Here is a 13,203-nt window from a genome sequence, read left to right on the forward strand (position 1 = left end):
GCGGTTTAGTCCCAATAGACTGATGCTGCTGTACTGACTGTGTGAACTTATTAAAAAAAAGTGAACTCAGAGAAATTAAGCTTAGCAGAAGTTCAGTCAGGGAGACTCTCTCTCTCTCTCTTTACGCTCTCATTCATTCACAAATCTCTCTCTCTCTCTCTCTCCAGCTTCTACTCCATCAGCTGACTATGGGCGTTCACTCTAAGTTAAACCAACCAGATGTTGCCATGATCTCCCAAAGACAATCATATCGTTGGCATCACACTTTAAATAAGAGGATGTCGTCCTCTCTGCTGTCAGTTTTCATTTTAGTACGAACCACCCCCATTCACCTCGTCTTCATCAGATCAGCGCCCAAGGTACTTCTCAGTAAAGTACTGAGCTCATCAGAAGTCCCGCTCCACATCCCATAATCCAGATCTTCAGCCAACTCTCCACAATTCTAACTTAACACTGTATTTGTTCACTCTAAATTAAGTATCTCCTTAAGTACCTCCATTCAGCTTCCTCTTGCCTTTCCCTTGCAGATGTCCTTCAAACCCTCACAGCAACGTTGCCGGAGCATTTCAAACATCTCTCCTTTTCTCCGAACAGCTCATGGAGTATCACTAGTCACACTGCAAGCGGCAGTAATTCTAAGCAAGAATCTATATTCCATGACTATTGTAAGATAAAAGCGAGATCAAAAGTTACCTTCTATTATCTCTTACAAATTCATGCTATAATTCTAACATTTAGACACAAATGGATGCATGAATGAAACTTACTTAAAAGCCCGACTCTTTACTTTCCTGCGCATCTTCATTCAGACATTTCTACTTAATATGCAGAGTGTTTGTATAACGTTTGCTCACTCTATTCATATTCCTGTTATTTGCTGCAGCAATGACCCAATTTATACAATACAAATTTGATCTCATTTCTGCTCTCGTTTTCATCCCTCACAGAGTATGGTACTTTTTCTGTCTGTTATTATTATGGCGAGCCATTTTAACATTTAACAGCTAAGCTTGACTATCCGGAATTAACATTAGAGATATCTACAATTACATTGTGACTAGTCAAAACGACAGTTAGAGATATCTGTAATCAAGTTCTGGCTATCCTAAATAACAGTTACAGATATCTCAAACCTCATAATGACTAGGCAGAACTGTTGTCATGACGTTGCTCATCAAGGCTTCCCATTGGATATTGGCCCAACAAAGCATCTGAACAGTGTCAGCAGAAGCTTTTGCTGACTCGGATAGTTCGGTAAAGTTGGAAAGATATTCACAGATTCAAACTTCTCCGATCAATAACTCATGAGAGAAACATAGTTTAAACACCAACAAGCTGCAACATCATTTTAATCACAACGAGCCTTTAGTCCTCAGAGGTGTACACATGACATCGGTCTCTATGTGCGGCCGGCTGTGAGACGAGCGGTCAGGGACCGTTGTGGATCAGATAGTTAGACAATGACATGAAAGAGAAAGAGCTCATCGTCAAGGAATCTGTGGCCAACGAGAGCTTTGTTCACTAGAGAGTTGTGGTAGACATTTACAGGGTATTGTAGATTTATTGTCTCCAGACACACTTTATAAACCCATACGGCTGCAGTGCAGCAGCCATAGTATGTTTGAATAGCTTCACCTCCGAACCCTAATAGTCAAAATGTAATCACGGATATCTTGAATTAGAGTTTTGACCAGTCAAAATGACTTTGCAGATATCTCTAATGATTATCCTGTCTAGCTATCAAATGGTAAAACAGCTTGCCATATGTTATACTTACAGTAAAGGTGTCCCACTGTTAAGGCTTTTCTTATTCACTCAGTCACTAAATCATTTTGTTGGCTAAAGACTCCTCTGTTCACGCCTTCTCAGTTAAAGGTTTTCCTCAGCAGCCTCTCAATCTGTTTCCAGAATCAACAATTCTTCTTTCGTTTTTTACTGTTATGAATATACTGCCTGCTTCATAAATTCAATTCCTACTAGAGGCTATGTATGTCATCTCCTTTACCTCAACGGTTCTATTTTCTTTCTTTCTTTCTAACAGGGAATGGTTCACACTACAACCATTCTTGCAACTTAAAGTGGGGGTGTAAGCAGTATATTTTTGGCATCATTGGGCAAAAATTCCATATAAACCTTTCAGCATATTGTAATTCAAGTGTTCTGAGAGATAACTACACTTCTGCACCTCCTCATGGCTCTGTTTTCAAGCTTTAGAAAATCTAGCCAGTGACGGGAGACTTTGGCCAATCTCAGGTCATTTCAGAGAGAGAGAGAGCATTCCTATTGGCTGTGCTCCGTCTGGTGGGCGGTGCTTGGTATTTCCTCAACTTGATCCCAACATGGCTGCCGGGTCACAAACTTTCTCATTTTACAGCTAAACCGTACACTACAAGATGTTTCTGAGAACATTTGAGGAGAGAAATAGGCATTACAGTAACAGAATATTGATTCATATTTGATCAGCGCTGTCTAGTGACCGATTGATCGGAGTTTGCGAGTGATTGACAGCCGGGTCTCATAGACGGCAGCTGGACAGCAGACTCCAGCTTGGCTCTGATTGGTTGTTTTCCTCCGGTCTGTGAAATCTTGCAGATGTCAGTAGGAGCACCGGAGGACACCAGAGGACACCGGAGGACAGAGGCACATGATATTTTTTTTTCAGATTACCTGTCTCATGCATTACTGTCGGGATAAAGTGACCATTTTATAAAAATAACTTTTTTCAATCATATTTTCTCCATTTCTACCCACTGCAGCTTTAACTTGCATGAATGGCCTTACTTTAGATGCAGATGAGGGCTGACGAACACATTAACTCCTGTTTAAAAAAAAAAAAAAAACACTACTGTAAAAATAAAATATCCCCTAAAGATGAACATGTGTATTGTATGTATGTAAGTTTTGTAAATTAATTAATACAACAATTGATTATTTGATAATAATTTTAAAAAAAGGTGTTGCAGTGGATTGGCTAAGGGTGGCAGACATACTTTACTGCAACCTGGGCTGGGTGAGGCAACAATGTTGGCTGCTACTGAAAGCAAGACTATGAACATTTTGAGGATACATTCTTTTTTATTTTAATTGTTTTACTCTATTCTATTTGAATTCTACATTTTTTTTATGAATGCAATGAACTGGCAGCATCCCTCACAGAGCAGCAGGCCTACACTGAGCTTCCAGGGAGGATGGAACCCTTTGGAGTCTGACGGAAGACTGATGTGGTTGTCATGGCGACCGCTAACGTGGAGCTAAAAGCTAAGAGTAGCTAACTATAGCTAACTTTAGCATCATGGCTCGATGCCGCACTTCATTCCAACACACGACACCGACCTGTCAGGAAAGCCCACTTCACGTGTCACGTATTATTAACATCTTAAATACACCATACGGCTGGAATAGTGACGTCTGCTAGCATTTAAGACAACGTTATAGCTGCCTTTGAGGAGAGATAGCCTGTTTGCTAACACCAGCTCTGATGGACTACATCTGCACCGGAGCATTCACCGTCTCCTACCGGATAACGTGAGAGGAAGGTAACTGAACATGTAGCTGACAGACAGACAGACAGACTGACAGGGCTGGGAGCTAATAACATTACCTAGTGTTAGTAGAAAACATGGTAATGGCTTTAATGTTAACGCCTTACAAACCTTTAATTAACGTCAAGTCGCTGACAGCCAGGGCACGTTTATCAGTCACGTGACGTTTATTGTAGAGTGGTGTTTACTAATAATAATAAAGTGGTGTTTACTAATAATATTAAAGTGGTGTTTATTAATAATAATAATAAAGTGGTGTTTACTAATAATAATAATAATAAAGTGGTGTTTACTAATAATAATAATAATAAAGTGGTGTTTACTAATAATATTAAAGTGGTGTTTATTAATAATAATAATAAAGTGGTGTTTACTAATAATAATAATAATAAAGTGGTGTTTATTATTAATAATAATAAAGTGGTGTTTATTAATAATAATAAAGTGGTGTTTACTAATAATAATAAAGTGGTGTTTATTAATAATGATAATAATAAAGTGGTGTTTATTAATAATAATAATAATAAAGTGGTGTTTACTAATAATAATAAAGTGGTGTGTATTAATAATAATAATAAAGTGGTGTTTACTAATAATAATAAAGTGGTGTTTATTATTAATAATAATAATAAAGTGGTGTTTACTAATAATAATAAAGTGGTGTTTATTATTAATAATAATAATAAAGTGGTGTTTATTATTATTAATAATAATAATAATAATAAAGTGGTGTTTACTAATAATAATAAAGTGGTGTTTATTAATAATAATAATAATAATAATAAAGTGGTGTTTAATAATAATATAAAGTGGTGTTTACTAATAATAATAATAAAGTGGTGTTTACTACTAATAATAATAATAAAGTGGTGTTTAATAATAATAATAAAGTGGTGTTTACTAATAATAATAACTAATAATAAGCATGTTAGAAACCAACAAGTTCACTCCTCCTAGCTTCAGCTATCTTTGACACATTACAGTATAAATACATGCAGCTGCTGTTCCCACAACCAGTAATAGTTTTGTTTTAGTTTGACCATTTTTACATAATTTTTATTTTAATATAAAATCAAATCTGTATTTGTCACATTATTTCATTCGCACACATTTTTTTTTTTTTTTTTTTTATATTTCATGGAATGCTATAGGATTGTTTCCCTTTGCTATATAGCAGGACAGGCAGCTTTGATTAGTAGCCAATTAGTAGCCACTGTGTGCTACCAATCAACCTGCGGAGTCTCTCTGTCATGCGAGTCAAAAAGCAAAGACACAAAGCTGCAGCGGAGACAATGCAGAGCTGGGAACCTGGATGCGATATCTTCATCATGTTTTTATAAATAACAGAGCCGATCAACCCATCCCCCGCCTCCTCCGTGTCTCCCCTCTCCTCCTCCGTCCGTCTCCGGATCACTATTAACCTTCCATCGCATACCATGCATTTAGGAGACAGCCCCTCGTAACCCTCCTCCTCCTCCTCCTCCTCCTCTAATGACAATACGGCTGGCTGCTGTACCTGAGACTGCTGGTGGTGCTGGTGGCCATGGAGCAGCAGCACCAGCACGCAGCCCGGCTGAATGCAGCTAGAGACGCAGGCAGTGCTATATATATGTGCCCATGGCATTGTTAGAAACCCACACTGCTGCACCCATGGGTGCCCCCTACACACACATGCTTGTTACCTTGCTTTGCCCGATCTGTCGTAACTCCATCCTGCTCCTGCCCCGAGATCTCCGAAGCCTGCAGCGGAATAATTCCTCTCCATGAAAGAGAGAAAGGACTGCTGGATGAAGATGGACAGATAGTGTGTAGTGTGAGAGAGGGGGGAGGGGAGAGGGAGAGAGGAATGTCTTCTCTTCTTCTTCTTCTTCTTCTTCTTCTTCTGTGTGCTCGCTTCTGTTTATTTCTCCCTGCTTGACGAGCCTGTAGACTGGGGAGGAATGGAGGGAGGAGGAGGGAGGAGAAGGAGAGAGAGAGAGAGAGAGAGGATGGGGGGGGTCACAGCAGCCAGGAGCACCTCCTCCTCCTCCCTCCTCTCCTCTCCTCCTCTCCTCCTCTCCCCATTATATCTCACTGTCTATTGTCTCCCGTGTTAAGCTGATGCTGGGCCGTAGAGAGCAGATGCTCCTCCACGTTGCTTTAGCAGCTTTAATAAGCGGTGGTGCGTTCACGGGCAGATCCAGCTGCTCTGCTGCTGCTCTCTCTCACACAGTGGAGCTACTTTCGCTCATTTTGTTCACAAGACGCCATTTTTAAGAGGAATGACTGGGCTGGCGTTCATCCTCTCCTTCCCTCCCTCTCTCACTCTCACACACACACACATACACACACAATTTGTCATGCACAGCAGCGCAGTGCTGTATTGCATTGTGGAAGACAGTTGAAACATGGTGAAAGAGCTCAGCTGTATTTCTATAATAAACTGCTGTGATAAACAACAAGTTGCAACATGTTAAAGGATGATGATGATGCTGACATCCTTCTTCTGACTTCAGGTGTATATACTTGTCTCTACTGGCTTATTATAAGTTCCAACAGATGTATAAAAAAAAAATACTGGAGGTATTTGTTATGTAATTTATTATATAAAACATGTTGTTGAAGATTCTCTGAATTGTTGCTCTGCTCAAAAGTACCTTACTTACAAACACAACACAGTTTGGTGTACAGTACACAACCACAAAAATGAACCACACCCTCAGCTGTACCCACTTTAAAGCATCACACATGTGTAGTGAGTGGACAGACTACTGGCCAGCCAATATGCAGATCATACCAGTCAGTATAGTGTCCATTCTGGGATTGTGTCGTTCTTCACTTATAAATACAGTATATCAAAAAAACAAAACGTGCAATATTCAAAAGTTCACTCAAACCACCATCAACCATAAGGAAGAGGCTCTGCCAGAGCCTCTCATTCGTTGTCTTCGGGAGCAGCGGGCTCCGATGGCGCACCCCTGTGGTCAGAGAGAGGAGATATCTTAGTGAGCATTCTCATACACACAACAGCAGCAGCATGGTCCATGGGAAGAGGGTTCAAAAAGCAGCATACTGGGAACAAATTTGAGCTCAAACATCAAAATAGGAGTCTAATCCTAGACAGTAACAATAACAGAGCATGCATCTTAAGATCCACACAATACAACACCTGAAAATAGAAAATTACTGGATGGGAAATGCAAAATAAGTACAGAAAAGTTTTCTGATTATGATTTAGTTTTTTTTATATAATTGCCCATTACTTAATTTTTGTAATATTTCATCTCATAATTTTTTGGTCTTACGTATAGGCCATGTGGTTTAATGGATTTGCTATTCATAAGTTGAGAAGGAAGCAACCTCTCACGTTTACTTCGACTATGCAACATACTGAAGGGCTGTTCAACCGCTTCCATATAACATCTTGTTATGTTGCTCCTAACGGCATCTGCAAGATTTCACAGACCGGAAGGAAAACAAGCAGTCAGAGCTGACCTGAGGTCTGCCGTCCAGCTGCCGTCTATGAGAGCCACGAGTCAATCACTCGCGAACTCCGATCAAACTAGGCAGCGCTGATCAAATATGAATCAATATTCTGTTACTGTAATGCCTATTTCTCAAATGTTCTCAGAAACATCTTGTAGCTGTAAAATGAGAACATTTGTGACCCGGCAGCCATGTTGAGAGCAAGTTGAGGAAATACCAAGCACCGCCCAACAGCCGGAGCACAGCCAATAGGAACGCTCTCTCTCTCTCTGAAATGACTTGTGATTGGTTTTCACTTAGCTGGCATTAGTCGTAATACTAAATGTTTATGTTGATATATAAGTTGTTTTACGTTTTTAATGCTTATTTTTATGTATGATGATGTAGTGTAGATGATGATTGAGGAATGGAGTGGTAAGCTGGAGCCGATCCCAGCTGACATTGGGCGAAGGCGGGGTACACCCTGGACAGGTCTCCAGACTATCACAGGACTGACACATAGAGACAGACAACCATTCACTCTCACATTCATACCTACGGGGCAATTTAGTCAACAATGAACCTAACCTCCATGTCTTTGGACTGTGGGAGGAAACCTGAGACCCCGGAGAAAACCCGCGCCAACACGGGGAGAACATGCAAACTCCACACAGAAGGGCCCCAAGCCGGGTTTGAACCTGCAACCCTCTTGCTGTTAGAAGACAGTGCTAACCACTGCACCAACATGCAGCCCCATTTTAACATACAGTACTTTTTGTAAATAATGTACATTTGTCATCTGCGATTTTCATTGTGGAGGTGTTGGGCTGGATCTTGGGTCACCATAGACACCGGCCTGGATGCATGTAAAGTGCACTTGCATACCGGAGCATCCACTTACCCTGAATAAGGTGGTGGTGGGGCATCGTGTTGACCACTGTGGTTCAGAGCGTCATTGTAGCTGGGCAGACCTGGGGCAATGATCCCAGACAGAGGCACCATCTCTTGGGCTGGACGCCCATCTACCATCCTCACCGGAGCTCTGGACCAGAAAAACTACACTCAGTAGAATTCAACAAACCAGTGAAGTTCCTGCACATATGAATGTGCTCAGTAAATTTGATTGTGTTACGTGGAAATGGTCACCAGATGGTGCCAGAGGAAAGGTTGAGGTCAGAATGAATGAAAACAGAATAATGAATAGGTTGCATAGATGATTACATTATAGTACAATACAATACAATATAACACAATAGAAGAAAAACTGTCTCAAGATGTAAGACATGTGACACGTTGTCGCAGTCCCTTGTCTACAGTGAAGACTAAGACCTTAGGGACTATGAATTTGTCCAGCAAATTTCCTATAAATCTCTAAAGCGATTCTTTTTTCAATAGACCTTCTCACGGGGAAGTTTTGGTCGTGCTAGACAAAAGGTCAGGGGGGTCACTGTAGCCCTTAGATATCATTATTTGAGGGCCATGAATATCCGTACTGAATATCATGACCAGCAGTGTTAAACGCTCGGGGTGTCGCGGTATACCGGTATTGACGACTGACACCTTCCTATTTTGTGTGTAGTTCACTTGCCAAAAAAAAGAGACAAAACGCACAATAAACAAAGTTAAAGATGAATGTGACTGATAGCATTATTTATTTTAAAGGTCCCATATTATAAAAACGTGAGATTTTCATGTTGTTTTTTTTTATAAAGCAGGCTTAAGTCCTATATAAATACTGTGAAAGTATCGAAACACTCAATCCACAGGGAAATACACATAGCCCGTATTCAGAAACTCTGCATTTGAAACACGCCGTCAGGATTTCTGCTCAATCGTGATGTCACAAATATACAATATTTAGACCCTTTACACAATTTTAAACGTAAACATTCTAAATGTGTCCCAGTTTATTCCTGGTTGCAGTGTATGTGAATGTCATCAGCTGACAGGAAGTACACATGGACCCAAGCTATTGTCTAGCAACGCAATTCTGTTGCAATTCCGTCAAAATGCGCTAAAACGGAGCGTTTCAGACAGAGGGTAAATACAGGTATATTCAGGCTGACAGAATGAGGAAAATAAAGTTTTTTTTTTAACATAACGGCATGTAAACATGTTGTAGTAGAAACACAAAATACAAGTATGAACCTGAAAATGAGCATAATATGGGACCTTTAATACTTCGGAGTCTACATTTCGGCTGACCTCACCTGGTCCAGAAACATCTCCCATCAGGTGGGGAAGGCCCAGCAGAGACTCTACTTCCTCAAGAAGCTGAAGCAGGCTCACCTTCCTTAACACCTGCTGATTATGACTTAGGACACTAGCTGCTGAACCATAATCATAGCACCTGCACTTTATGATTCATTTATTTGTCTATATTTTGATTTGAATGTTTTTATGTTTGCTTTTACTGCCAAGAGCTGCTAAACTGTTTTTCGTTTTTTTTCCCATGAAAATGACAATAAAGTCTCTATTCTATTCTATATTCAAAATTTGTTTTCAAATCTTCTATAGATATTTATTCAACACAATAATTGTGTGGATTGTAAGTGCGGGATGGAAGGTCTGATGGACCAAAGTTACCATTTTATTCCACATCCCTAGTTAGCTGGGCAAAAAAAAAAAAAACGTTTCTCCGTAAATGTTCACATCAGAGTCAACATACTGGACTGACCTCTGTCCACCTTTGTTCTTGGCTTTGTAGCAGTAGATTCCCAGCACGATGGCAATGACAGCGGTCACTAGGAGAGCCATGAGGCCTGCCACCAGCCCTGACACATCCACTCTGTTTACTTAGAAAGACGAGCATCATTAACATCAAACCATTGCTTCTTATAGAGTTCTCATAGCAGTCAGTCACTAATCACTACAGCAGTGACTTCAGTCGTGACTGTCTTCTGTTGGTTGGCGTCTGTCATCAGTGAAACCTACAGTAAAAATGTGTAACTGCAACAAATTCCTCCTTTTTGATGCTCCATGCAGTGCTGAATATGCATGTGAATGCTCTACTGTTGGTGCAGTTTTATAAACTAAAGTTTGCAGCATAAGTATAAGCATGCACACATTACAGGTGTATTTTGACTACACCTTCTCAGAGCATTTGATTAGAAAGTACAACCTATTTTAAAAGGACTTGAGATATTGAGACTGTGTTGTAGGATTCAATAGCACCCCCACCAAAATGTCCTGTGCTGACATTCAGGAGGGCATTATAATAAATGCAATATTAGCAATACAGAAATTACAATAATTATAATGTTAATCATAATCATTCTGCCAAATAAGCCCAATGCCAAGGCCCATGGACTACAATAATGGGATCACATTCATCTTTAAAGCATTACCTTGATTGTTACTGATATAGTCGGTCCAAAATGCATCCTAAAAGTGGAAGCAAAAGAAGAATTAATGAAGTAGCTTCATTAAATTAGAAGAAAATAAACATCAACACACATTACACGGGACATTTCATTCAATGTGAACATGCCTTAAAAATCCTTGTTTCAAATGCAAAGCAAAAATGTTTTCTAAAATATGTGTAGGTAAAAATTCTGTGAGTTGCAATTAAATTAAAATAACAGAGTATACTTTCAGTTTACTTTTTTGTACTTAACAAAAGTATACTTGGCTCATACTGACAAGTATTCAGAAAAGTCTAGGTATACTTGGCTTTTGATCAAGATATACTTTTGAAATGATGAAATGATGAACTATTTCACTAGTAGTTTACTGAGCGTATACTTTAAAGTGCACTTTCATAAACTAAAAAGTGGGCTACCGGTATAAAACTAGTACACTATCAGTACAATACTTACACTTAAAGTATGCTTTTATAAACTAAAAAGTGGGCCTATTTAGTCCCAAGAAGTATTGAAGTAGTACACTTACAAGTAAAAAACTAGTACACTATCTGTATACTGATAGTATAGTTGCAGTACAAAATAAGACTTAAATGTAAACTACTTGTGTACTCAAAAGTGTACTGCTGTTACACTTAAAGTACACTTAAAAGTATACTTTTATGAACTAAAAAGTATTAAAGCAGTACGCTTATTAGTATACTACTAATACATTGATATTAGTTTACTTACTACATAAAGTATACTTGGGAAATATATACTTGAACATTTCTTAAGTATACTTCATAAAATAAACTTGAAGTAAGGGAAGCTATGAACTCTTTCTTTCTCACAGCTGTCCAAAGGTGATGTCAACCTCCCGACCCTCAGCACAAAAGTCACGGCTCTCCCTCTCTGCTCAGGGGTACATTGAAAAAGGCTGTAGGATTCTACATCCGTATGAGTGTACGGTGGAGACAGTCACTGCAAGCAGCATTACCGTCAAGACGTCGTCCTCGAACACCTCCCTGGCCTCCTCATGGCTGCACAACTCCTCCATGCACTCCCTCTCAAGATTGTCGGACACCACAATCTCAAAGTCCCAGCTGTTAAAGAGCAGCGAGCGGGACAGGAAGGAGTTCGCTGACTGCTCGTCCACCAACATTGGATCTCCTGCAGGACACAGGCCACGTATAGAGTATATACACTGAGTGACAATAACAATACAATCCAATACAATTAAGAAATGCTCTTTGGGAAAATGTATTTTCCACTGTTTTTCCTTGTTCCAAATTTTAATTTTTGTTCAATATGCAAAAACAACCGTACCGTAATGTACTGTACTGAGACCAATAAATGTCTTTTTGTGCCATTTTATTTCTGTGTTTCAGAAGTGACCTATTGAGTTCAGACTAAATGTGAAAACAGACAATTGTCCATCGCTAAGTATGTCAGCCACACAGAGGGGTTGTGTTGCATTATTATATCTCATGATCAGATCTCATAAATGTGAGGCACACCTGTGATACTACCTACCATCCATCCATCATCTGCAACCGCTTATCCCATTAGAGGTTGCGGAGGGGGGGGGACAGGTCGCCAGACTATCACAGGGCTGACACATAGAGACAGACAACCACTCACACTCACATTCCGACCTACGGGACATTCAGAGAACCTAACCTAACCTCTTTGGACTGTGGGAGGAAACCTGAGAACCCGGGGAAAACCCACGCTAACACGGGGAGAACATGCAAACACTACTCAGAAGGACCGAAAGCCGGATTTGAACCTCTTGCTGTGAGGCGACAGTGCTAACCACAGTACCACCATAGAGTAATACTACCAAAAGTGTATTATTATCAGATACAAAATCACATGACAACTTTTTCTTTGGTGAGTACGGTTTGCCTTTGTATGTATGGACTGACCAGCTGAGTGAGAAGAGGTGTGGTTTACCTGGAGCATGCCTGTAGATGACAGAGCAGTGGGCCAGCTGTAGCAGGAACAGCGCAGGAACCCACCCGACTGACAAGGCTGCCATCGGAGCAAAAACACTACACAGGAAAAATGACAAGGAAGAGCCTCAGTGGGAATGAATCACTCTGGCCAGAGGCCTGATACAGAGGATGAGCACTCTTAACACTCACCTGTTCAACCCGGTTTCCTCGTTACTTGGCTGTCTGCCCCGTCCGTCAAAGCTTTCCGGGAGAAAAACGGAATTTGTTCTTTTAGAGTTTCAAAAACATGGAGGTCCAAATATCAGGCTACTTCCAAACTAAACTTCTTTATGCTGCGTTTTGTGTTGAAACGCTCAGGCTACAGAGGGGTGTGCTGTCTTCCCAGAGAAACACCACTTGTAAAAACCTGTTGGACAGCATACCAGCTGGAGGGAGGAACCAACCTTCACAAACCTGTCTTGTCTGTCTACTCACTACACACGGGCTTTGTTTACCTAGTTGTTTTGTAGACCTGAGGGCCTGTACTACCAAGCAGGATATGGGGTTAGTGAGGTAACTTCAGGGTTAACTCAGGGTTTTCAGTCCTACGATGGTGGATCACTTGTTACCGGGGTAAATCACCACGGTAAATTATGATGAACACCTAACTTGCTCCGGAGCAGGTTATGTTTGAGATAAGAGATACATTTGCATAAAAGCAACGCCTACTGACCAATCAGAGCTCAGATCGTATTACAATATTACACAAATATGAAGAAGTTGCAGTCATCATCCAGGCTAAAAATAACACAGTTTAAACTAACAAATGCAGATGCTGACAGCTGGCTGTATGCTGTGGGTGCTTACTGCTTTGAATTATGTTTTATATTTATTTTTTTTAGTCGCTCTCATGTCCATTTCACACCGCCGGAGACG

At 40.3% G+C, this 13,203-nt stretch overlaps 2 protein-coding genes across 3 annotated transcripts in view; both read right to left on the reverse strand.

The window, feature by feature from the left end:
* The window catches only part of prr12b (proline rich 12b), a 38,042-nt gene extending 32,493 nt beyond the window's left edge, over window positions 1–5,549 (reverse strand). Inside the window, 1 exon segment of the mRNA XM_037791327.1 lies at window positions 5,225–5,549. Coding sequence (XP_037647255.1) covers window positions 5,225–5,307 — 83 coding nt within the window. The 5' untranslated portion in view covers window positions 5,308–5,549.
* A 555-nt stretch (window positions 5,550–6,104) lies between these two features.
* prrg2 (proline rich Gla (G-carboxyglutamic acid) 2) lies at window positions 6,105–12,710 on the reverse strand. Of its 2 annotated transcripts, none has more exons than XM_037791325.1 (7): window positions 12,478–12,710; window positions 12,287–12,412; window positions 11,328–11,500; window positions 10,334–10,370; window positions 9,664–9,781; window positions 7,888–8,028; window positions 6,105–6,499 (listed from the first exon to the last, which is right to left on the reverse strand). In XM_037791325.1, exons 2-7 carry the CDS (start codon window positions 12,369–12,371, stop codon window positions 6,457–6,459), a joined length of 597 nt encoding a protein of 198 aa, XP_037647253.1. In that variant the 5' UTR covers window positions 12,372–12,412; window positions 12,478–12,710; the 3' UTR covers window positions 6,105–6,456. The 2 variants fall into 2 exon arrangements, with proteins under 2 accessions (XP_037647253.1, XP_037647252.1); XM_037791324.1 differs by having other exon boundaries at window positions 12,287–12,384; window positions 12,478–12,706.
* Between the last annotated feature and the right edge of the window lie 493 nt (window positions 12,711–13,203).

The sequence above is a fragment of the Sebastes umbrosus genome, chromosome 14 (genome assembly GCF_015220745.1).
Source record: "Sebastes umbrosus isolate fSebUmb1 chromosome 14, fSebUmb1.pri, whole genome shotgun sequence".
Taxonomy (NCBI): Eukaryota; Metazoa; Chordata; class Actinopteri; order Perciformes; family Sebastidae; genus Sebastes; species Sebastes umbrosus.